The sequence below is a fragment of the Gasterosteus aculeatus genome, chromosome 5, assembly GCF_964276395.1.
Source record: "Gasterosteus aculeatus chromosome 5, fGasAcu3.hap1.1, whole genome shotgun sequence".
Taxonomy (NCBI): Eukaryota; Metazoa; Chordata; class Actinopteri; order Perciformes; family Gasterosteidae; genus Gasterosteus; species Gasterosteus aculeatus.
The window spans coordinates 10,182,542-10,208,061 of NC_135692.1; the positions used below are offsets into that span (position 1 = coordinate 10,182,542).

The window sequence follows — 25,520 nt, forward strand, 5'->3', positions numbered from 1 at the left end:
CAGTGACCTTCATGCCCCACTGCGAGCACGTCTGTGAAAATATGACAAGAACTGCAGTGGAAGCCACTAGTGAGTTTGTGGTGAAAGAGGGAGAATGTGCCCGCTCATCTGAACGCTCCAACGTCACCAAGTTCACCAAGTTTACACGCAACTCAACTTTGTGTATGTTTTCCACAGTTGAGCGAGTGTGTGGGATGATGAGCGAGGGGGGGGGGGGGGGGTTCAGTGTGGGTTTTTCTTTGTTCAGTGTTTTCCAACAACATCATTGAACTTGATTCACCTCCCGTGTGTAAATGTTTTTAGAGTAAATCCTGACATGTGCTTCGCGCAGCTCTTCCCTTATTTTGGAAGGAAGACATCATCTCAGGTTTAAAGATTAATGATAAACAAAAATGCGCTCACTTAAAGGTACTTATATTTTAAAAAGTATTTTAAAGTATTGTAACTCTCACATGGTTCTATTAAAAAAAAAAAAAATATATATATATATATATATATATATATATATATATATATATATATATATAATATAGATATTATGGAAAGTCTAAATAGAATTTCACTGACTGACGAGGCGGAATTGTTTACTTTTATACCCTGCTGAGTCTGTTATATTTGTCATTTGACACTTTGTTTTGAATTTGTACTTGAATATAACTTGAATAATGCTGTGGAGTAAAATTGACCTCGGCCCCTCTGAAATGTAATGAAGCAGTTAAGTAACAAGACGGTGCAAGAGACGTTAGGTCATTTAGTCTCAATTATTAAAGATTTGAAGGTTAACAGGATACCAAAAAATCCAGTATCAGGCTCATGTACATCACAAGTTTACTTTCTGAATTTCTAATTTCTGAACTTATCTTAAACAAAACAGAGATACACAAACCAAATGAGAAGGTTTTATTGAGCATCCTCATGAATAACTGTATTGCCTCCTGTTGGTTTTGGGGTTAGAGTGACTAATTTGCAGGTAATTCTTTAAATTAATGAGATGGTAAAATGCTAATGATATGCCTCCTAAATCAGTCATCTTCCCTTCGGGAGCCTCCACACCAGCCAGGCTTCTTCAGGGACCTGATCACACCCTTTTTGCAGCTGTGTCCCCTCCCACTAGAAGGTGATTCAGGATTGGTGGTGCCTTCGCCTCCGTACACCTCGTCGTCTTCTTTGACATACGCGGCCTCCGCTCGGCTTATTCTACGAACCGCTTTTGTTCTTTCCTCCTTTTTCCCTCCGTCCTCCTCTGGTGTCCCCTTGTTCTCGCGCTCCTTGCAAGTGGAATTGACAATCGCCACCGGCGAATGAAGATCCGGGGCAATTGCCTTCACCACGTTCCCCATGAGAGGAGGCTTAGGCGCTTTGTTCTTCTTCAAAGAAAGTCGCGGCGTGCGGGGGCTGCTCTGGAGCTCCAGATGTTTCTGTATGGCCGTGCTCAGCACCTCCGGGTCCAGCGAGGCTCCGTGAACGTCCCATGTCATGCCGTCCTCGTCCCACTGCACCTGCTTCATGCTGCCCCTCCTCCCCATGACCTCCCCCTCCTCGCCCATCTTTATCTTCAGACACGACCGCCTCCTCTCCAGATCCTGCGAGGAGGCGGAGTTGATTTCCCACGCCGGGTCGTCTCCTTGCCTCGCCTCTTCGTCGCAGCTGCTCATCGGGAACATGCTAGGGGACGGGGACACCAGGTTGGTGTTTGACCCCGCTGAGGACTTAAGGTTCAGCCTTGATCCGGGCGGCGAGCCTAGGAGGGAGTGGGAGCCCATGTTGGAGTTGGGCATCTTTCTCCCGAGGACCCACAGGGAGGCGACGGGGGAGATCGTCTGCACCGCCGCGTCCACCAGCTCCGGCTGTGAAGTCATTGTACCTGCCTCCCGCAACACCTGCGCCCTCACGATGCCCTCTCTGGTGTTCAAGTTGCACCTGCAGCAGTCCCCCAATAGCGAGTCGCTCAGGGAAGAAACCAGGGGTGATTTCCAACCGCGGCCCGTCGGACAGCTTGGGCCCGGCTGCCATGGCAGCTCGAGGTGGCAGACTGAGGCTCCTCTTCCCGATTCCTCTTCATCTTCTGGAGATGTAGCCGCCGAATGATTTAACACGTTGTCCGGGCTTCTCTCTCCTCCAACCCCCAGTAGCCCCGAGCCCCCAGGACTGCGGAGATCCTGCATCACGTTATCGTCAACCGGGTATTCAGCATCTGATGGCAAACCCGCTTCTGCTAAACTAACAGACGACGGGATCGGGGATGGGAATGTAAAACAATAATGGTTGTGGTCCAGGAAGCCCTCATCCTCTGCGCCGGTGAGCTGCAGGTGATCGGGGGAGTACGGCGGTGAAGGTGAGGAGGGTTGAGCCTGCGAGGGTGACAGCGGTGTAGAGGGCTTCGGGAAGACTTCCTGCTGATGTGTCCTCAGCGTTTGGGTCGAAAAAGAAGAAGTCAAAAGATCTTCCAGTGGTCGAGTCGGCGTCTGTAAGGGGGACGTAAAGGGCGAGGGCGTCGTCGGCGAGGGGGTCGTTTTGGACACCGGAGACCAAGGGGTTTCCTGGGTTAAACTCGAGGGCCGCGAGGTCCCGCCTCTCCACACAACCGTGTCCGGAGTGCTGCTGCGGCTCAGCGTGCCGCTGCACGCGCTCCAGCGATGCATGTTGGCCATCCACCGCTCGCTGAGGGCGGGAGGCACGTGCACGTCCGCGCTCTCGGCCGAGAGCGACGACTGGCGGCGCCGGGTGGAGTTGATGTGCTGCCACATGTGAGGGTGCAGCTGCTGCAGCGTCACCGAGTTCCGCTCGGCGTGCGTGTTGGTGCTGGAGCTGCGCTTCAGGTCCACGTGGCTACAGGCCGAGTCCCGCTTGTGCGTCGGCCCCGTCGCCGTGACGACATCCATGTAGCTCTTAGAGAGGGAGAAAATGGGCGCGTGGTCGTCGCCGTCCTCCGGTCCCAGGACCTTGGCTTCGCTGGAGTAAGAGGCGGACTGGCTGACGGAACAGCCTGCGGGCTGGTAGCTCTCAGACACGGGGCGTCCGGGCCTCGCCATGGCAACAACACCAGCCTGCAAAGAACGCGCCAATTTGTCAGCGTTTTCAACCTTCTGTCGCTAGTTTGTACCGTTACAACCGAAAACATCGACATATTCACTCCTTTCAGGTTCCTCATTCTTCATTCACGCCCACATCTCTGTACTTGTACTCCTTTCCCCAACCATCACAACCATTTCCTAACTCCAAACCTCACACTTTCTGATAGCCTGAACCCTAAAACCAAATCCTAAACCCTCAAATGAGCCTTTAAAGACATGAAGACTGGTCACAATGTCTCTGCCCCCCAAAAAATCTCCTCTCCCTAAAGGTTAAACTTAAACTGGTCCTCACTAAGATAATAATACAAGTCCAAACGCACAGAGACTCCTCAAGACGGGCACTCCCAGATTACCCTAATGGGATTACACAATCCAGATTAATTGATTATTGAGAGAAAATGTAGGTTGATTGGGACAGCTTAAGTAACCATTTGGCTTTGAGTTAACAGAAGACTAAGAAATGCAGGGGCAGGAGGAATGATTAGTAGAGATCATAACAAGTTACAACTAAAGGCTGTGCATCATTTTATTTTGAATTGAATGAATTTTATTTTCATTTTATATCCCTAATCATCTTCACTTACTAAAATTGGATATTCTAACTCAGTGGATTTAAAACATATAATTACTTAATGTTGAAACCAACAGCCAAAATGTCAAATCCACTTCCGTCCCAAACTGACCCAGTCATTTTAACCACTTTTATACCTTTTATAATGTTAACTAAAAGAATAAGCAGGCAGTTAACCCACATATATGAAAACAATGAGCATCTTACCCCTTTAAGTTCACACCTTTTCGTTCTATCAAAGATATGGTCAACTTCCTCCTGTCATTCCTCCCACTCTTCCTCCCTCGCTTCTTCAGAAACTCATTTTCCAGGCGCCCTCCGACCCTCAGGCGCACGCTGCTGTGACTCGGTTCCGCTTGATGTCTCTCGTCTTTCCCTTTTCTCGTAGCACGACCTCATGTGAGTTTGGCATGGAAGTAAAAATGAGGATATCTATCGTGCACATATGCGTGTGCAGCTGAGAGAGGGCCATTACTCTGCCTTCAGCTCTGAGGATTAGCTGTCATCCCATTAGCCTCCATCCAATCTCTGAACAGTCTGTTTGTGTGTGTGTGTGTGTGACAAGCTAATGAGCATTTTGATTCTGAGGTAAGCTCAGGTCGAAAGTGGAAGCAGCCATGTTGCTTGTTGACCATTTAATATTATCCTCTCTGAATGAATGATGTGGTCCTCTATATCTAATATATATATAGTTAAAATGTCGTTGACGGGAAGATATCAGGAAAATAAATACTAACCATTATAAGTGTTAATAAAATGACTTAGATTTTGAAAACACTACAGGTCAATAGGGTAAAAAAATGTACTATGAAACTTCCTGAGTAGAGGACTACATGGTTATTTTTGTATTCTTTAAGTGTTCTTAAATGTTATGTTTAGATAGGCAATACTGGCAATATATAACGGTAACTTTTGAATTTAAGAGAGATACAAAAAGACAAAGAAGGGAAATAATCACCTAAATGTGGATTTTGGAAGTTTTCTTCATATTATTTGTAATGGTTTTATAAATTAATAATTACAAAATACTTCAATAACTGACTCATGCATGTTTTCACCAGTTACTTCTCCCCCTCAAAGTGCAGCCGCCAGATAACCACATGAGATGGTGAGAATCCTCCAGCTGTGCCGCTCTCTCTCTCTCTGCAGGGTGACATCACTTCACAGCCCGCTGAAAAGAAGCTTCAGACGCTCAGGCAGAGGAGTACTCATGGCAGGTCAGTGGTCAGCTGCACTTCATCGGTATATTTGAGAGAACTCTGGGCTTAATTTACCCGTTAATGTGTTTTTTTTTCTCTCTTCAGATCGGGTGTTAGTGCTGGCCGTTGGTTTGTCTGTGGTTCTCCTGCTGCTGCTGCTCGGTCTGATCGTGTATTATCTGTGGAGGAGTAAGAGGATGAAGGCTCGCAGTCAGTATGAGGAGCTGCTCCCTTCAGCGCCTTCAGTACCAGCCTGCTCTGCTCCGGTGATCCTGGTGTCTCAGGACTCTTTGCCCACGTTAGTACCTTGAGATAAACCTGCACATAGTCCTACATATTACCAAGTTTTTTGCTTTTTCTTTCCCAGTTATCCATATAACATATGACATAACAGGACATGCAGGACAACCTTTAAGTCCAACTTTACATAAGTGTGTATGTGTGTGTGTGTTAAAGGCTCCGTGAGATCCCCTTCACGGTTCCTCCTCGCTTCACCACACAAAACCAAGGTGACCTGAAAAATGAAGAGGAGGCGGGGATGGAGACCCAGAGAGACATTCTAGCTCATCGTGGGTCGCTCTCAGTAAGCAGTAGGTCATCGCTGCCTCCACGTGACTAGATGGGTTCAGTCCTTTTTAAATGAACGTCATTGGCATTGTAAATTGAAGGGTCATTCTGGGGCCTTCTGTGTTGTTAGGATGGTACCCGGTGGGGACGGTGCTGGCCGGCCTCTACTCTCTCCCTCCTCTCAACGAGGTGGTGGCACCACCTCCCGGCATGGCCACCCGTCTCTGCTTCTCCGTGGAGTACCGGCACCGCAGCGAGCAGCTCGCGGTCTCCTTGCTCCGCCTCGGTAACCTCCCTCCCCGTTTCCACGGCAACGTGACGCTGGTGGAGCTGCGGCGTCTCCCTGACGACCGGCGGCCCCGCCAGGCCAAGGCCCGGGGCACGGGGCCCGACCCCGAGTTCAGCGACCGCTTCGTTTTCCAGGCGAGGAGACGGACTGAACGACGGAGAAAACAAAAGAGCGATCCGTATCTCACGCGCTTCCCCCGTGGTTGTCACTCCGCAGGTGTCGTGCGTGTGCGTGCCCCGCAGCACCCTGAGCGTGTGTGTGCTGAGCGTGGGGCAGGACGGCAAACGCCACGTGGTGGGCAGGGCGCTGGTTCCTCTGGAGGGGGAGCTCGGGCAGGCCGGCAGGGTGCTGTGGAGGGACCTGGAGACAGAGGACCACGTACAGGTACCATCCGTGCAATGTAGTGAAGTACTTTGAATCAGGGGCTCTTTTTGAGTAGTGAACTGGGGATTCTCACACAACAACCATCTCTAGGGTTTGCAGACAATGGTCCCAAAAAGAGAAAATCTCTAGTGAGCGGCAGTTGTGTGGACGAAAATGCCTTGTTGATGGTTGACCGGTTAGAGATGATAGCAAGGTGATAAGCAACGATACAACCGAGGACTGCAGAACACCATCTCTGAACGCACAACACGTGGAACCATGGAGAAGATGGGCTGCAGCAGCAGAAGACCACACCGGGTGCCTCCCTGTCGGACTACGATTTGCACAGGCTCACCAAGATTGGACGATAGATGATTGGAAAAAAGTTTCAGCTGTGACATTCAGGTGCTCGGGTCAGAATTTAGGGTAAACATGAAAGCATGGATCCCTCCGGCCTTGTACGAACGGTTCAGGCTGTAATGGTAATGTAATGGTGTGGGGGATATTTTCTTTGGGCCTCTTAGTACCAATTGTGCATTGTTTAAATGTTGCAGCCTTCCTGAGTCTTGTTGCTGACCAGTCCATCCCCTTAGGACCACCTTGTACCATCTTCTGATGGCCACTTCCAGCAGGATAAAGCACCATGTCTCAAAGCTCATATCATCTTAAACTGGTTTCTTGAACATAATGAGTTCACTATACTCCAATGGCCTCCACAGTCAACAGATGTGGAATGTTTTCAAGACCTTGTTGAAAGAATGCCATCAAGAATTAAGGCGTTTGTGTTATAATGTGTTCTATATTGTCAAGAAAATTGTGTGTTTAATTTTACAGTGTTGTGTTTGCACTTTTACTGAAGTAAAGGATCTGAATACGTCCCCCACCACTGACCGGTACACACAGAATACATGCACCTGCACAAAATTACAATCGCTTCGTCCGCTCTAATCCTCTAGTGTTCAGAGCTGGGTGACGTGCAGATCTCCCTCAGCTACAGTCCGTCTGTGCAGCGCCTCTACGTGGTCGTTCTGAGGGCTCGAGGGCTGCAGCTGCTCACCGATGCAGGTGAGTGTTTCAGGTTAAAAGAGGCAATAGCTGCACTGCTGACACCTTCATGTGTTTGAAAATACAGAACCAAATCTGCTTAAGCCTATGTTGAGTCGCCCGGGTAACTGCATCTACACATTTCCCCAGGTGTGTGTGTCCAGGCGAGCTTACAGATACACACTCAGGTGGTGAAGATGAAGCGCAGCTGCGTGGTGAAAAGTCAAAACGACCCCACCTTCCACCACAGGGTGACCTTCAAACTGCGCTCGCAGCACCTGGACGAGGCCTGTCTGAGATTCGAGCTGCAGCAGCCAAACGTCGTCCCCTCAGGTGAAGGAGTGAACTTGCGGTGCATCTGATGTCCTGCAACATGATCGGCTGTGTATTCACCCTCTGCTTCGTACTTGTTGTTCTCCCAGAGCCCCCGGCCCTGCTGGGAGTGCTGGTGTTGGGGCCCTTCATGTACGCCAGGGGCCAACAGCTGCAGCACTGGATGGACATGGTCAACACGCCACAGGAGGCTGTTGAACTGTGGCACGGACTGGGCAGAGCTACTTAAACACATGCCAACGCTGTGTTGAAGGGGAACTGAATGGGTACAAAGTCACTTTGGAAGCAACTTTAACCCATTTTTTAAAGACAATTTAATTGTCATCCTTAATCTACAAACAGATCTTTTATTAATCACCCTCACCTGAATCATACTTGAACCTTTCTACAGCTTATAATCTTTATTTCTTGATTTGACTTTTTCTTTTTCGACTCTATTTGGCAATCACTAATTAGATATTTTGCAACTTAAAAGTGGATAGTTCATATTTAACACCTCAACATTTCGTAGTATGTTTCATTAAAATGTGTATAATTTTGTAAATAAATTTAGATGTAATAAAGTTACCGTGATTTTATCAATACTTTTTCTTATTCAGCGTCGTCATTGCTGATTGTTAAATTCCCTTTACAATTTTGTTGATGCGTTTCTTCTATTTTTGTTCGAAGAAAGTCAAATATATTAGGTTTAAAAAACGTTTTGTTTTTTAAAGTGAAAAAATAAGCCTGCAAATGTCTTGAAACGGTCAAAATGTTATGTAAAAAAATAAAAGTAAACATGAATCACATGAATCTTACAACTTTAGCGCGTAATTACAGAAATGATAAATTCTCAATACCTTTTTAACCCTGATTACAGGCACACACTCATGAAAGGTACCTCTTGGTGTCCGCTAGGTGGCGACTTCTTCTCTTACATCATTGTGCGCAGCCGCAGTTGAAGCCGCCGAGTGTTGAAGCGGAAGTGAAAGACAAGAAGTCGACATCGTGGACGTGGAGATGATTAGAATGTCTTTTTTTCTGGGTTTGATCTGGTTTTAACACCATGAAGATTAATGAGAACACTTTGCTGGAGGGCAACAAAGTCGTGTTGGTCCCTTACAACGCAGAGCACGTGCCCAGGTAACACCAACTCTGATCGATGTCTATTCATTCATTATTTTGATTGAGATGATTAAAACTAAATATTAATCAACTAAGTGACAATCTTGTAATATAGGTTTAGCCACACTGCAGAGTTCAGCGTTTTCGAAGGGATTAAATTTACTAATTGTAATCTAACGATGTCTATTTATATAACTATTCTTAATTGGGTCATTCTGCATAATCAGTACTTACATTTTTGGTAAATTCTGTATCTGTACTTTGATATTTGATTTTACCGTGAAATGGATTTTTAGATCCAGAACACAAGATTTTACTTTATTTTTCCAAAACTGGATTAGTGAAAATGAAATAAACAAATAAATAAAAAGGGCATCCACCATTCCGTTAGCCTGCATATCTGAAGTCTGACTATTCAGATCCAAATCATTCTTAAGGTATACCTGACACATCAAGAGCCGTCTCAGTTGTCACATCGATGACTAACGCCTCCTGTGTTTTAAAAAAAAAATTTAATCCGTTTCAGGTATCACGAGTGGATGAAGTCTCCTGAGCTGCAGCAGCTGACCGCCTCCGAGCCGCTGACCCTGGAACAGGAGTACGACATGCAGAGGAGCTGGAGGGAAGACGACGACAGTAAGCGGTCGACTTCCTGTCACGAGCTCTTTCGGTCCTGTTTAAAGCGACCACATGAATTTAACAAAAATAATGCTTTTGCCCGTAATCTGTCTTCATTCCAGAGTGCACTTTCATCATCTTGGATAAGCAGCGTTGGGCAGACAGCCGTGTGGACGAGGAGCAGTGCATGGTGGGAGATGTCAACATCTTTCTGACGGACCCCACGGACCTGACCCTGGCCGAGCTGGAGATCATGATAGCAGGTGAAAGCTTCCTCCAGAATCAACCCGTGCTCTCATTATTACATGTATCTCTCCGTTTCAACACCGCAGCTATTCGTATGTTTCCTCCCTTCAAGCTAATGACGTTTCTTCTTTTGAGCAGAGCCCGGTCACCGTGGCAAAGGCATCGGGAAGGAGGTGACGCGCATGATGATGAGCTACGGTGAGCATTTCAATACCATCGGTTCACCAGACACATGGACTAAACATGGCAGGTTGTGTCGATTTAACGAGTTTCTGACCTCTTTGCAAATCGGGAGTGACGGCGGTCTCGTCTTCCACCAGGAGTCGCCAAGCTCGGGGTCCAGAAATTTGAGGCGAAAATTGGGCTGAACAACAAGGTCAGCATCGCCATGTTCAAGAAACTCCACTTCCAGGAGGTGAGAAGACCGGGGGGGGGGGGGGGGGGGGCGGACGTGAGACTGGACCGGCGGCCGCTCGGCGAGTGAGTGTAACCCGGTTACAGGTGTCCGTGTGCCAGGTGTTCAGAGAGGTGACCCTCCGGGCGACGGTGGACGAGTCCGTCCGGGCGACGCTGCTGGAGGACTTTGCCCACGTGGAGGAGCGAGACTACGGACAGACACGCAGCGGCAGGCGGGGACACGTCTCACGGCGAGGAGCACAGAAGACTTCCAGCTGCGGCGCAGAGCCTCCTTCTCTTAGCTGAAAACCAGCGTGTGTTTGTGTGTTTTCTGGTAGTGTTTGAGATACTCCCGAATGTGAGACGGTTCTGGGAAAGCGCTTCACAAGACTCGCCCTGGTTCCGCCTCCAGAGCGTCGATGTGAGGGGGTGGTGATGCCGGGTGGGCCGGCCCGGCTTCCTGTTCCTCCCCCGCAAAAAGGTTGTTGCGGTCGGTGCTGATCAGGACCTTGTAAAAGTTGTACTTGGAATTTTTTCTTTTCCATTTCAGTAGTATCACTTATTTTCCATACGAGAGCTCGTTGAACGACGTTGACTAAAACGTGTAAGTGCTAAATAAATAATGGAGGTATCGGAAGCATTTCCATTTAATGGTACATCACAACTGAGGCCTAATCGGAGTGAACATCTCTCACATCGCAACAAACGCATTAAAGGTCTCGTGTTCCTCCTAATTGCCACATCCGTGTGCAGCATTTCTCAAATGACTCCTTGAAAACTGAAAGGCTGGTCGTTGGAAGCGTTATACCCAAACCGCAGTGTTCCCTCCAATTGCAGTCCAGTAATTTAAAGAGAGAGATTATATATATATAAAAATTGTTAGGGGGCATCCAGCATGTAGGTCAGTTTCTTTAAAAAAAAAAAAAGGTACACTTCCCCCCCCCCCCCCATTTATTTAATGATGAACCCGCCCCTACAGATCGGAGAGCGAATTAGGTGAGTTGATGTTGAAATGACCATCGTCCCTCAGACAATTCTCCTGTTTGGTGTTGAATAAGTAAATTTATGTTTACAGTTGATTAACTACTGGAGCAGGACGTCGGCTGCTCTCTGTAAAGATAGAAGTGCACAAGAAGGGAACACAAAATGTCACAATCGGTAAATCTTGACACGTTATAACCTAACTTGCCACCATTCTTTTGTCACAAAAACAGACCAAATGTTCAAGCGTTCCTCGCAGTGCGTAGCCATTTATTAACGCAATGTTTGAGATCAACGAAGACGAACGAGAATTAGGAAATATTGTTGTGGTAAAGTTGCTTAATGGCACATTTGGGTTTAAATATCATTGTTACAGTCAACACATGACACAGATTTTTCTCAATGCATATCCAATCTATACAGTATCTCAGCAGGGTGTACGTTACATACAATTTAAAAAACAATAAGTTGATTAATCGATCGTCTGATAAACAGACTAAATTATTATTTCAGTCAGCTGGACATTTTCACTTTTTCTAAATCACCTCAATCACATCTTTGGCATTTCGGGACTGCTGGAAGTTAGCTGATATTGAATGAAATGTTACTGTTAAACGTTACAGATCTAAGCTGTGAGATCGAGCTGGTTTGATTGATTTAAGACTATAAAGACAGGAGGCCACAGACGGCCGGCCTCCACGTCCCCACATGCTCAGACTGCCACAGCCGACGCCGGCTTATGCACAACTCTGACCGCCAGCTCACACGTGACTCGACACTGCAGTGCAGCACAGAAAGGGCCGCCGGACGCATCTCTCAAACACGACCCACGCTGGATGCAACGCACCTGAACAAACCATGTCTGAGGGGGAGACATCCAAGAAGATTACTCGTTCTTTTTCATTTAAACAGACAAACAATTCCATAGGAATTTAAGAAGGTCTTTCCACCTCTGTCTATCCGTACGGACGTTCCACCTCCCGCCACCGGAAACGGCGCCAGGCGATGCAGGGTGTCCATCTTAATGATATTCATGACATCAGCTTTAAAAAAAGAAAGGAAAAAAAAAAGAAATCCCAGGTGGGAGTGAAAAAACCTGCAGCTCTGGAAGTTGACGGCGGCAGATGGTCGTTTAGTTCTTGGACGCTTGTGTGGATTCGATAAACTCCTTCGCCGCAGACGACAGATTTTGCAACAGCTGTCTGACCACGGCCTCCTGCCGTTTGGCCCAGGAAAAGCCGTCGTCCACGGCGACGTTGACGGGCACGCACACGGCCTCCTTCTGCAGGTCGGTCAGCTTGCAGGCGGCGGCCACTCCTGCCAGTCCCAGTAGCAGCAGGAGGAGCAGCTTGAACATCAGGCCGAGGAGCGAGCGTTGAGGCTTGGGCCTCGTCGCCGCGGCGGCCTTCTTATCTGCTGAGAGAACGCGAGAGGTGGAGATTTGAGAATGACTCCGAAAGGTTATTCGGAGGTAATTTCAAGTATTAGTGCGGGAGAAGAATTCGCACAGCCGTACCTGCTGCCTGTCCGTTCTTTTTCTTCATCTCCTCGCTCTTCTTCTTCTGCTGTTCTCTCGCGGCAGCGGCAGCCATCTGGGCGTTGTACTCCTTCCTCCTCTTCTCCTTCTCCGCCACCTTCTCCCGTTTACGAGCCTCCTTCTCTCTGGCCTCCCGCTCCCTCTGCTTCACCTCCCTCTTCCTCTCCAGCTCTGATGGTGGAAGTGGAATGATCACTACGACTGCGCCGTCATGCGCCACATGAATGTGATTAACATACTATTCGATTATTCCCTGTACTTCCAAAACATGAATATAACTTTTTATAGCAGAGCCTGGTTTCTTTTTTCCTTTTTTTCTCAAGAAGGTTTAGGTTTGGAGCAGCTTGTGTAAACAATTACATGTTAAATGTCGTTTTATTTCATCAAAAACTAGCTGATTAATGAATATAAAAGCAAAACTTAGAATCTGACCAAACATTCAATGCCAGCTTTCACAAATGCGCCTTAAAATAATTGTGGACTGATTTCTATCCCTTTTGAGTAAAAGGAAATTAATCTGAGGAATTTATTCGGAGGCCGAAAATAAAAGAAAAGAAGGATTCTGACCTTTTTCCCTTAAAAGGCGTTTCACTCGGGCGCGATCAACCTCTTCGTGAAGACCTCTCATGTGCTGCAGAACCTGGGAAAAAAAAAACTCCTAGTCATTCCTCTTTCAATCTTCAGTTCAAATGTTTATTTTATAAGGGGCTTAGTTGGCCTGAAAGTTTCAAGAGCGATGTATCCAAAGCAAAAGGCGCTGACCTGGGCGGCACACTGTTTGCACTGCTTCTCATCCAGACAGTCTCCTGCTGCCTTGGCCAGGTCGGCCTCCAGCGGGTTGTCCTTCAGATCCAACCACTTCAGACTCTGAGGACAAACATCATGCTATCAGTTAGAGCTGGAAAATAGTTCAATAACATTTATTGTTTCTGAATATGATCACATTGTGATAAAATCGCATATTGTGATACGCGGTTAAATGATTAACTCAGGGAGATCGGCTGCAATCTGTCCCTGGAGGACTTGTTCGCTTCCAGGTCTCTGAAGCGAGCTAAAAAGATCGCGGCCGACCCCTCTCACCCCGGACAAAAACTGTTTGTGCCCCTTCCATCTGGCAGGAGGCTGAGGTCCATCAGGACTAAGACCTCCCGCCACACGAACAGTTTCTTCCCGGCGGCAGTCGGGCTCATCAACAGAGCCCGGTCCCCCACTGCCTGACTATAACACTCCACCGGTCACTCCCCTTCACACTGCACATGTCCCTTTAACTGCAATTCATCACTTTGTCACTTGTCACTTTGTCTCTTGTCTGTTACTTGTTTGTTAGTGCACTTTATGCTTAATATTTTTCTTTTTTACTTTTGAATATTTAATTTTTTTTAACTTTATTCCCTTGTTTTATACTAACCCATAGCCTTAACCTTATTCTACTAACCCATTGCATTAGCATTTCATTCCACTTTATTTTATTACTTGTGCACTGTTGTCTTGTCTGTCTACTGTCGCGCACTAATCGCCAAGACAAATTCCTTGTATGTTTGACATATTTTGGCTAATAAATGTTTCCTGATTCCTGAAATTGCTCAGAAATTCTGATTTTGTACTTGAGTTCTTAATTCAATGAGAAAGTACTTCAAATGTTATGGTAATCTAATTTATGATATATGTGTGTAAATATATATACACATGTATCATTAAACTATATAATATATATATTATATAATATAGCCTTCTCATCTTACTCTCTAAATAAATTCAATAAGCTTATCAAAATCATCCATCTGTTGTGTATTTATTTAAAAAAAACAAGGACATCAGCAACAGACTGGCCACAAAAAAGGCCGACTTTCAATTAAAACTTTCATTTTTTAGAACAAGGGATAGAAAACAGTGGGTGACCTCATTCAAAGCGGGACAGCAGATTACCAGTTTTGTTAATGATTGTGAACTTCACAATCAAAAGGATTCAAAAAAATTTATACTGCACCAAAATGTGTTTGAATGACTAAATCAGCTCTATTAGATCACCTCTATTGTCTGACTGAAGAATAAACACCTAATAGCATCACTCTTGATTCGACAGGCATCGACGTTTGTGGCTTTATGTTGCAGGATCAGTAAATATAAAAGGTAACATGAGCGAGCAGTGCTCGTGTCCGGCACCCACCCTGAGCTGAGAGAAGCTGACAGGCAGGACAGTCAGCTTGTTGTTGTACAGGTCCAGGTGTTGAAGGCTGGTCAGGTTCCCCAGGTCATCTGGCAGACAGGTCAACTGGTTTTTACTCAGATCCACCTTCACCAGGTGGGTCAGGTTGCAGAACTCTGGCTGCAAGTAGAAAACGGAGCCAAAACCCCATTAGGGTCAGTTGTGGTAAATACAGGTGCAGTTTACATTTAGGCAAAAGCTGCGGGTCAAGAACAGAGTGTGTGTATATATATATATATGATATAACCTTCGAATCCCAAAGTCTGCTAGACTAAGAGGTCAGAAACCAATTATTGAAGGAAAAAATGATTGGTCAAGTCGCGTATGAGTGCCTTCCAAATACCACCTCACAAATTAGTGTCACACGGGTTTTAAAATATACAAAAGCCTCAGCCTTTATGCTCTAGATTCAAACAAAGAAAACTCCACAAAGACAAATTATTCTTCTGGGATGGACAAGTAACATCCATTTCATGTTATTTATAGAAACACATTCATTTATTTATTATGTGTTCTCTTGACTTTTGTCCGGATACATTTGCGTCTTGGGGCCTCTAAAGATCCTTAAAACTGGATGATGCAATGAAATGTTGCAGAATGTTTGTACTTACAGGAAGGGAGGTGATGTTGTTGCAAGACAAGTCCACAACAGTTGCTTTGGTGAAAAGAGCCTGTTATAAACCATCACGTAGGTCAGTTTCATTGTTTCACAGTTTCATTGCAGTAAATGTACATTTGCTTAAATAGCTTTAAATTGGCTCACCAGCTCTCTGACGGGCACCTCGGTGACGTCACACAGACTCAGGTCCACCTCATTCCCGCAGATTTTATCCTTCAGGTTCAACACTTTGCTGTTTTTACTCATCCTGGGGTCTGTAGCCAGAGAGGAAACACGCCGTGGATTTAATGCGACAAATAAAGCCCGACAACGAGGCATTTGAAACGCACCGTAACAGTTGGTCGTGCTGCTACTTTGGACCAGCGGAAACCTCCTCTCGCGTTTACGCCTCACGCCATTTGCTCACCTGTTATTACAGCGGGGACAAAACGGCGTCCGGGGTGCGACAAACTAGCGGTCCCAACTTCGCGACGTGGGGAGAAAGTTACGTGCAAACCTCCGCGATATGAGTGTAATTTTGGGGTGAGGGGGCAGCATCGACTGCCTCAATGAAAATCCACGTCACCGGTTAAACGTCAGCGCGGAGACGCTGGAAGCGAACAGCGCCACCTGCAGGACCGGAGGACACATTACAGCCTGCAGGACACATCCCAGCCCGCAGGACACATCCCATTTTCTTGTTATTTGTCTTGTTGTCCATTGTCTCACTGTCTTACTGTCCAATGTTATGCACCAACCGCCATGTCAGATTCCTTGTATGTCTAACATATTTTCTCTGTAAATCTTCCTGAATTAAGATTTTCACGGCTCTCCCATCAGCAGCCCGCCGCTGGACACATGTTATCTCTGCTAATCAGCACAAGGATTGTAGGACATCCTACATTACCCTCAGCATCCTCCGGCTGTTTCTTGATACCGCCACCAGGTGGTCAGCTTTATTTTTTGCGGAAGGCCATCTTTGTATTTTGACATTTCAATGGTCCTTTTCAATAAGAGTGAGATCAAAGTTGATGATTGCAAAAATAGATAAAGCAATCATGTTACTTAACTGGAAACTCCAAAATGAACAACTGAATCAGCTCATGTCACCTTTTTTTTACCACTTTATTTTTGCATTTTCAACACCGACAGGATATACACACATATATATCCATATTGTATAGTTCAGTCATCTTCATCCATGCCTCTATTGTTGGTGGTTCCGTCCTTTTCCATCTCTTTGTAATGACCTTTTTGCTGGCTGTTAGAAGGATTTTCAACAGATACCTGTCTTCTCTTAACACCTCATCTCCTGTAATATTACCGAGGTAAAGAAACACACATGAATTAGGTACGTCATAGCCCAGGATTCTGACAATGGTGGTATGAACATTTTCCCAGAATTCAATAATTTCTGGAAAAAGCCTAACAACATTGGAGTGGTTCACATTTACAATTCCTCCAACATGGTTGGCCAATAGACAGGCACTTGTTTGTGATTTGGGGGGTAATAAAGAATCGGGGATGTTAACCTGGATGCGCCTGAAGCAAAACAGAATCCACCACCAGCAGCTGATTATGCAACTTGTGTGTTGTGAAAATGAGTTGGTTGGTGACGTGACTGCTTCTTGGATGGTAGAATGTACTGATGCTGTGCGCCTTGTATAAGAAGATGAATAACCTTAATGTTTGCTCACTTTTATTAAAATAAACACACAACATTGTTTATACTATTGTAGGGAGACATGATGAGCTAATACTACCCTGACGTGGTGTCAGGTGGAGCTCCATCCTTTCATTCAGGCCGTGATTATTGTGAAATGGCGTGTCCTTCTGCAAACATGACATGAAAAGATTTTTTGTTCATGCGTCATGAAGGATTAATCCCCTCAGAATTTGGAGGTACTTAAATTTGATCTTGAATTGCAGTGTGATGTAAACGATATTGACTGTTTTCCAACAGTTGGAGTCAGCAGGTGGATGCTGAGGGTTTATTAGCCAAGTACCACAGAATTCCTTATTGTTACTAAGACATCATATCTATTTCCACGTAATTCTTTGATGTAACTTAGGAGAAAGATTAATTGCACCAGCTGGTTCTCCATGGCAACTGTAAATTCACACGTATATACCAATCAGAATAGCACACTATACTCATTAGACATACATTGTGTTATGGTGTGATAAGAGAAAAACAGAAAAATGTTTATTAGTTGCAGTAAGTGCACTAACCGTAACATCATTACAGCACATTTAGTCTCCACCAACCTCTTATTTCTCCCCTTAAAAACCACTCAAGCAGGATGTACTGACCACTGGGAGTGACCACCATCTGACTGTCGGACTAATGACATTATAAAAAGAATGCAGAAACTATCATTGATCCAGTTTGCCCGTTCTTCTAGTGCCAGACGGTGGTTCTATTATCGGAACCTTCTCGGTGACATTTCCAGACAACGCTGTAAAGACGGAGACACAGAAGACCTGTGGAGACGTCTCACTGAGTTTGGAGTTGCAGTCATGATTCTTGCTGGTTTCTTGTCCGTGCTCTTCCTCACTGGTAAGCTTGGACAATATTCGGCATCTCCTGCAGGATGGAAGGAGGCTAGAGTCACTTCCTGAATATTGTTGTGGTTCGATGATTCAAAATTTAAACCTTTTGTCTTAAACTTAGAAAGATAGTAAATATTAAAGGTTGGAAACCTACTATGTCTATGACATTCACTGTTGTTTTAACTTGGTGTTTATAATAAAGGAATGAAGAAAAATGCTTCTAGTCGAAAGAACCAAGATATTAAAATCTAGATTTAATATCTATATCTATATATCTATATCTATATATGTATATATGTATATCTATGTATATATCTATATCTATATATATATCTATATATATAGATATAAGCTATTTCAATTTGTTTAAAAAAATTCACTGCAGTAATGTTGATATTTGAAAGGCATTAGTGAACTGAGATCAAACACCCTTCCCTTTACCCCCCACCCCCCCCATTCTGCACACACCCTCAAAATGGATTTTTAGCAACGAGAAGCACTCTGATTGTTACTTTAATATTGATACTGATTCTGGTGATTGTCATGGCTTTGCTAAAGGTTTCAGAAATTATGCATGGCTTCCTATAGAAACTAACGTCCGTAATACGTGTTTAAAGTGCACACAATGAATTTCTGAGCCAGCCCAACATGAGAGAATTTTTAATAGGAGTCTGTTTCCTTCACACAGAATGATCTGTTCTCATCTGTTTCTGCTGTAGATGGAGTTTACTCCGAGCGTGAATGTAGTTATCAGGATGTTGTCACTCACCTGAATCTCACCCAAAACAAGGACATGTACTTCATGACCCGGCCCGTTAAAAACTACAAGCGCCCCACAAAGGTGTCCCTTGAAGTTCTGCTGTACGCCATTCTGGATGTGGTGAGTGATTCCACCTTTATTCGTCCACAGTTCAAATGATTAGCATTTGTCAGAATAGGTCCTGACATCTTTTAATATTTCTGGACGCTTCCCATCCAACCTGATGGAACTTGAGAAGTTCTGCAAAGAAGAATGGGAGAAACTGCCCAGAAATAGCTGTGCCACGCTTGTGTAATCAAACCCAAGAAGACTTGAGGCTGTAATTTCTGCCAAAGGTGCTTCAACAAAATATTGACCAAAGGCTGTGAATACTTATGTACATGTTATGTTTTCGTTCTTTATTTTTTTTTCAAAAATTAGCAAAAAACAGTTTTCACTTTGTCATTATGGGTTGTTGTGTGTAGAATGTTGAGGAACACAATGAATTTAATCCATTTTGGAATAAGGCTGTAACATAACAAAATGTGGAAAAAGTGGAGCGCTGTGAATACTTTCCGGATGCACTGTATGGTAGAGACTTCATGGTAGGCCCTTGATCAAAGGTGTTAAACAACATTTATTTGGGGCATTCTCTGAGTGACCTTTGATCATTTATTCGTTTATTGCTAATACAAAACCAGATTAAAATATTCAATCTATAGATTGAGAACATTGTGAAGCCTTGGTAGCGGTATGGGCTGCTTGAGAGGTTTTTAGTTTTAATGTTTTGTTTAAAGTGTCTCACTGGCTGAACAAATTCTCACATTTTTTGTTTACAGGTTGAAAAAGACCAAAAATTCATCCCTTATGTTTGGACAGTCATGGTGAGTTCTGTTTGTGTAGATTAACTTACACTGGGCCACTTTCTTCTTTAAATGGTATATTTCTTTTTGTAAAAGCTGTTTAAATGAATTGTTTCTTTCTTTCTCTTTCCCTTGTTTTTGATGTATTTTAGAGGTGGCACAACGAATACATTTCCTGGAATCCAAATGACTTTTGTGGAATCAAAACAGTTTCTCTTCCTGTCGAGATTCTGTGGAAGCCGGATCTCACTATTGAAGAGATGTAAGTAGAAATGAACAACACTCACTCACACACTCACAGTGCACAGAACATAAATATATATATATATATTATGAGACATCGGTGTCACATTTCCAAATTCAATAGGGTTTTTAATCTACCCATCCCAATAAACCAACCTGATCGGGTATCAGCATCGTGACCGGTTTTAGTTTCTTTGACAATATTTTAATGAAATTGGCTGTTCAGACTATCAGTCTCACGAAGCTGCTGACATAGTTTCAGTGAGTTCCCCATAATGCGGCATACAGCGTTTTACTTTGGAAAAACAGAGTACAGTACTGGTATTTGATTGTCAGAGTTTCTGTAGTTTTGTAAACGCGTCCTGTGGAAATCTCCGCCATGTGTGTTTTTGCGTGTGTTTGATACAGGACCGAGAAGGACAAAGCTCCTCCGAGTCCGTATCTCAAAATCAATGATAACGGGGATGTTGAGGTCAAGAACGACCAGGTGCTGATCAGCACCTGCAGATTGCACATTTACAACTTCCCCTTCGACATCCAGAGCTGCAACCTCTCCTTCAAGTCCGTGACGCACACTGGTCAGTGCATCCATGTTTAATGAATGAGTTTAATGGGATATTGATGGGAAGTGATGCCGGTTAAAGAGCTGGCGTGTGTGTGTGTGACAGGGTTGGGATTAAGATGCTCCTTAATAGTTTATAAATCTAACTGGTTGGTGGAGGAGTGAATTTATACTATTGTTTGAAGTTACTCTGAAAAGCAAGTTAAAATTGTTTTTTTTCTTTGCGGTTTTGATAATTAAACGTCCATTGAAGAAAATGTTTTGGTTTCTGAATGAACATTAACAAGTCGGTTCTATTCCTTTTGTATATTGAGTGACATTGGGAAGGCCGGCCCCGTTTCATTGCTGCATATGGAACTATTTTGTGCAGTCATTGTATTTTTTGCTGCATCTACTGTTGCGGCGATGGCTTCGCTAAATGTGTTTTCTCTTTTCTCTCCCACCTCAGAGGAAGAAATTCAGCTTCTACCGATAGACAACTCTTCAGAGGCCACTGAGTGGTCTCGTGAGGTGATGCGGACCCAGCACGAGTGGCTGTTCATCGAAATGACGGTTACCACCAGCAACACCAGTGATGTAGCTGACCGACCCATGATTATTTACACTGTACGTACGTGGACTGGCAAAAACATGTTTCATTACTGATTTCGATAGATGTGCACATTTCAATTTCGTTCCTTATTGTTGTGCAGTCTTTTGTCATCCTCTTCAACCACCTTCATAGTGGCAAACTCGCTACTACGTATTATTCCAAGCTGCCTTTCCTTGATGTGGGAACATCTGACCACAAGTGTTTTTTCACAGATCACTATGAAGAGGCGCTCCGTCCTCTACATCGTCAACTTCTTGATACCCGTCATGTTCTTCTTGGGTCTGGATTTGGCCTCCTTTCTGATCTCAGACTCCGGAGGCGAGAAACTCAGCTTCAAGGTCACCGTGCTGCTGGCTGTCACTGTGATGCAACTTATTCTGAATGAAATTCTGCCCTCCACTTCAAACAGAATTCCTCTTATAGGTAAAGAAGCTGAGGCATTCCTTTGTTTGGACAGTCAATAGGCGGTCATTTGTCTACATTAATTATGCTTCTTCCCTCCCCAGCGGTCTACTGCATTGGGATTTTTGCTCTGATGCTGCTGAGCCTCCTGGAGACGATTGTCGTGATGCATTTGATGGCAAAAGACTCCCAAGCATCCAAAGACAACGAGCCAGATGAAGGCCGAAGCAGCAGTGAGGCCGATAACCAACAGGGTAAGGCCCATTTTCAAAGTTCTTCAAGACCAGGAGTCAGCTCTTTGAAAATAATTGAGAATAATACTGAGCACTACCGATGGTATTAAGAAATCAGTTGTTTTCAAAAATATTTTCACAACTAAAATCTGCCACTTAGAGCTGACTAATTAAACTCAGAGAACTATGAGTTAAAGTGGAAGCTCATATGGAACATGGTCCACAATCTGACCCATTTGTTTGAAAACCTTTTTTTAAATAATTACGTAAACCTTTAAGAATTTGAGTACATTATAAAACATTAGGTCAGTACCTTAGACTAAATAAGAAAAGGGTGTAAACTGAAAGGCAAAAGGCAAAAGATAGGATAAGATAATCCTTTATTCGTCCTGCGGTGGGGAAATCAACAGGATTTACAGCAGCCCAGGTAAAGGATAAAAAGGTTCTATATATTTTAGTGTTATTATTTAGTCGTTTTATGTAATTTGTACATTCTTGTTAATCACATTATTTTAAATTTCGGGGGGAATTTCAGAGGTGCGCAAATGGACTCAATGTGCGTGTATCTACGATTGCTCTGTTGGCGAAACTCCGTCCCAACATCCGCAGCACGAGGCCAAAGAGGTTAGAATCGACTCACGTATGAACCACAATCCACACAAAGCGCCTGATTTATAGCCGCTGATGATGTTCCATACTTGTATTTACTTGTATTACTTGTTTACTGGCCCTTTTTTGCAGGCAACCAGCAGCACGCTGACAGATCACCATGCCTTGGAGAAGCTGTCTGACGAGCTGAGAGAGATGGAGAAAACATTGTCCCTGCTCCTTAACAACGGGAAGGAAGAGGTGAAGCCCGCCTACTGGACCGGAGTGGCTAAAAAAGTCAACAAATATTTTTTTATTTTCTATGTAACAGTGGTCAGTTTGTTTTTAATAATGGTCTTTTTTGAATGGATCAATGCACAGATGTGATTACTGCTACTTGTTATTATGGCTATATATGTATATTATCTCAAAGGCCTTAACACACTACACATTTATTGTGGGCACAATAATATTCCATTTAACTGCGTTCATGGTGAGGAATAAATTACCATTAAAGGGGAAAAAAGCGAATGATTTATGAATTTTTAGAAAATCCCCCACTTTGTGTGGAACAGACATATAATACACACAATGCTGTACAACAACACAAAAGCTACTTTATCTGATCACAGAGGTCAATCCTACTTTTCACAATAAATCATACCAACCACATAAAGTTTACCGCGAGGGTCAAATTAGATGAGATTGGATTGTTGTTGGATTGAAGATCTTTTATATTAAAGAGAATGAAGCCTGCCTTTGGCTGCAGTCATTTCAAATTCAGCTCCTTCCTGCAGGTTTAAGAGGGGATGTGTTCACACAACCAATGCTGACACGTCCTAACTGCAGATTCTGACAGGGGTTTTATCTGATATGGTTTTGCAGTGCCGGAATATGATCAATTTTAAAAGACTCATTTCCCACACCTGTTTTGGCAAAGCTTCTGAAGAAATGTGTCCTTAGTTCAATGTTTTGTAAATGCATTTTGCATGTTTAACGGCAAATATATAAAGTATTGTTATCTCTGGTTGTATTGTAAAATTCTAGTTCACTGGTATAACATTGGATATTTGCATGTCTATAGGCATATTGCACAGCATTAAGTGCATTATATCAAATGTGTCAGATAATTGAAGAAGGGTTGAAGATCTCTGTTTTCTGAATAAATTCAATGCAATGATGCCTTTTGCTTCAGTCATCATGTCATACAAACATTCATTATTTGCTGGAGCTGATCTGTGATCTGTTGTATGTTAAATGTGCATTAGACTCACAAATAAACAACAAAGTCTCTTCCTTAAACAAACACAGACATATTCATGTTTTTTGTCAGTTGTGGAGACCAGTCTTTTTGGTGACTTGTGAGAACCTCATAAAAAATGTCATCTTTTTTATTTATTTTCTATGTAGATGAAGTGTAATTACAGTGTGTTGGGCTCCCACCAAAGCATAAAACCATTGCTGACTTTCGAATGCACTTGAGCTGCAGGTCATAAAACAACCAATGAATGTGCCTTCACACCCAGGTGTGATTTCTCCCTCTTGATGAAACAGCCCTGATATCTGATTGGCCAAGCCAGAGACACCACAGGGGTCCCACTGCTGTGGTCTGTGAGTTCCCGCTCTCAAACTTTCTTTTTGAACTGACTCTGGTCAGTGTAAAGCCTAGTTTATGCTTCAGCGTTTTCAGAGCGACGCAGACGCAAGACCCCCTTGCGTGTCCCTTGCGTGCCTTTTCACACCTCCTTGCGTCCTTGCGTGTGTCGTCCCATTTTTCTAGGCTTGCGTCGCTTTCGACGTAAGCGACGCAAGCCTCCCGCAGCGCACCAGGCTGCGATTGGTCCGCTAACTACGTCCTTTACGGAGTCTCACATTTCCGTTTTCATAGCCCGATACCGCCATTATTAAAACGAAGAATCTTTACGAGAGAACAGATCAGATTTAAGAACTTTTGTCGGAAGAAATGCGTAAATATGACATATTTATGCATTTCTTCCGGTTGGATTCACGGACGGAGATCGCCGCAAACGCCGGTTTGCCGGTCGAGAGATGCACAAAGTTGTGGAGGAAAATATGGAAAAAATGTGTCCGCGATGAAAAGCAGCAGTGACGATGCACAGGGCCATAAAGTCTATGATAAATAAATAAACAAACCATCAACTTCCACACACAAAGAGGTGAATTGCTCCGCAACACACGCAAGACTTTTAGAACCATGAATGGAAACGAGTGCGTTAAGATTAAGATTAATATATACGCAGACGCAGAAGCATGCGCCAGACTTAAGGAGAAAGATCTCTGTTGAAAGAACCTGTCTTATTCCCTGTCTTATTTTGTAGTTTTCTGCCACTCGTGTCCCCGGGTAACTTCACTTCCTGCCTTGTCCCGTCATCCCCTGTGATCGTCTGATAGTTTCCACCTGTGTCCAATCACCTGCACCTCCCTAGTGTATTCAAGCCGTGTGTCTCTTGTGTCACTTGTCGCGTCATTGTCTTATGTCACGGATGTCCCTGTCTACCGTCTGGATGTTCCTCGTTCCTGCCTGCCCTTTTTTCCCCCGGTTCGTGTGTGTGGTTTTTGCCCGTTGGCCTTTTTACTTTGTTGGAATTTTTGACTATTAAAGTCTCTTTTGTTGCTTAAACTCTGCATTTGAGTCCTGCCTCCCACGCATCCCTGACAAACATGGTCTTAATATTATTTATTAAGAACCACAAAGTGTGCAGGTTTTGTCACTGCAATGGATTTCGTCTTAACCTGCAAACACATGAACTGTTAGGCTTTAAAATTGATAGTTCATAGCTTATAATAGTGATCGCTTAAAGCAGCAAATTGTGAAAAGTTTGTATTACCCAGTTTATGGCGGAGAAGTCACTCTCACAGTTTACACTGCTGACCAGGACTGTCCAGGCAATGGCAGCACGCAGGCTTATTGTTGGATACATAACCCCAAACTCTTTTGAGGACAGTTCTGACAGTATGGCCAGCTGTGTCTTGTTCTCAAAAGGTTCAAAATGATATCAGTAACACAATATAGTGTTCATGACAATGTGATTTGATAATGAAAATGTCTCAGGTTACCCTTAGTGGACCAGAGACCACTTGCTCCTTGAAAGAGGTCCATTCTTCAAGAACTGTGCCAAAATCCACACGGGAACAAAACTTCTCTATTGGTATATGAAGTTTTGAGTGTGCAGTGTTGTCAAGAAGCGTAGCTGCTTGTGAACCAAGTATCCCAAATGCAGCGACAACTACAACCTCAAGAAAACGTCTCCCCCGGATAGTTGGTGTGGTGGGCTTTTTCACGCTTTATTAGCCAGTACAAGCACTTGAATGCCCCCACCACAGCCTCAGGCTCCAGGACAACTGTGTGCTCAAATGACGTAATGATGGTGTTCCCTGAAATGACATGCATCAGCATTGAAGAGCCAAAGATGTTATCAAATCATGATAGATTAAATCTTTTTTACCTGCTGTCAAACTTGACTGTTGACGACAGGCCAGTCTGTAATGCTCAGACACACACTGTCAATGATTTAATTTCACACTAGCTTTAAACCAACACATTGACCCTATGCCCAACAAAATGGTGCCCCGTGTGACGCCGTGCCCAACAAGCATA

General features: G+C 44.2%; 5 protein-coding genes across 8 annotated transcripts; 3 read left to right on the plus strand and 2 right to left on the minus strand.

The window, feature by feature from the left end:
* Positions 1-885: 885 nt before the first annotated feature.
* Positions 886-4,134, minus strand: LOC120819727 (uncharacterized). 2 transcript variants are annotated; one of them, XM_040177401.2, is made up of 2 exons: positions 3,853-4,134; positions 886-3,047 (listed from the first exon to the last, which is right to left on the minus strand). In XM_040177401.2, exon 2 carries the CDS (start codon positions 3,030-3,032, stop codon positions 1,023-1,025), a length of 2,010 nt encoding a protein of 669 aa, XP_040033335.2. In that variant the 5' UTR covers positions 3,033-3,047; positions 3,853-4,134; the 3' UTR covers positions 886-1,022. The 2 variants fall into 2 exon arrangements, with proteins under 2 accessions (XP_040033335.2, XP_040033337.2); XM_040177403.2 differs by having other exon boundaries at positions 3,869-4,123.
* A 96-nt stretch (positions 4,135-4,230) lies between these two features.
* On the plus strand, positions 4,231-8,020 carry syt15 (synaptotagmin XV). The gene is made up of 8 exons (XM_078103295.1): positions 4,231-4,862; positions 4,950-5,142; positions 5,301-5,434; positions 5,542-5,834; positions 5,917-6,084; positions 7,020-7,128; positions 7,258-7,440; positions 7,530-8,020. The coding sequence occupies exons 1-8, from the start codon at positions 4,751-4,753 to the stop codon at positions 7,667-7,669; spliced, it is 1,332 nt and encodes a 443-aa protein (XP_077959421.1). The 5' UTR covers positions 4,231-4,750; the 3' UTR covers positions 7,670-8,020.
* Positions 8,021-8,337: 317 nt separating this feature from the next.
* Positions 8,338-10,441, plus strand: nat9 (N-acetyltransferase 9). Of its 2 annotated transcripts, none has more exons than XM_040177408.2 (6): positions 8,338-8,562; positions 9,071-9,180; positions 9,285-9,425; positions 9,547-9,606; positions 9,729-9,823; positions 9,910-10,441. In XM_040177408.2, the coding sequence occupies exons 1-6, from the start codon at positions 8,486-8,488 to the stop codon at positions 10,108-10,110; spliced, it is 684 nt and encodes a 227-aa protein (XP_040033342.2). In that variant the 5' UTR covers positions 8,338-8,485; the 3' UTR covers positions 10,111-10,441. The 2 variants fall into 2 exon arrangements, with proteins under 2 accessions (XP_040033342.2, XP_040033343.2); XM_040177409.2 differs by having other exon boundaries at positions 8,364-8,562; positions 9,925-10,441.
* A 585-nt stretch (positions 10,442-11,026) lies between these two features.
* lrrc59 (leucine rich repeat containing 59) lies at positions 11,027-15,800 on the minus strand. 2 transcript variants are annotated; one of them, XM_040177405.2, is made up of 8 exons: positions 15,554-15,800; positions 15,292-15,401; positions 15,140-15,199; positions 14,490-14,648; positions 13,085-13,189; positions 12,890-12,962; positions 12,302-12,493; positions 11,027-12,201 (listed from the first exon to the last, which is right to left on the minus strand). In XM_040177405.2, the coding sequence occupies exons 2-8, from the start codon at positions 15,391-15,393 to the stop codon at positions 11,918-11,920; spliced, it is 975 nt and encodes a 324-aa protein (XP_040033339.2). In that variant the 5' UTR covers positions 15,394-15,401; positions 15,554-15,800; the 3' UTR covers positions 11,027-11,917. The 2 variants fall into 2 exon arrangements, with proteins under 2 accessions (XP_040033339.2, XP_040033340.2); XM_040177406.2 differs by having other exon boundaries at positions 11,027-12,198; positions 15,554-15,755.
* Positions 15,801-17,478: 1,678 nt separating this feature from the next.
* LOC120819734 (5-hydroxytryptamine receptor 3A) lies at positions 17,479-22,104 on the plus strand. Its single transcript, XM_078103797.1, has 10 exons — positions 17,479-17,686; positions 18,399-18,559; positions 19,258-19,302; positions 19,434-19,543; positions 19,933-20,102; positions 20,535-20,692; positions 20,891-21,101; positions 21,185-21,334; positions 21,849-21,953; positions 22,055-22,104. The coding sequence occupies exons 1-10, from the start codon at positions 17,491-17,493 to the stop codon at positions 22,102-22,104; spliced, it is 1,356 nt and encodes a 451-aa protein (XP_077959923.1). The 5' UTR covers positions 17,479-17,490.
* The last annotated feature ends 3,416 nt before the right edge of the window (positions 22,105-25,520 follow it).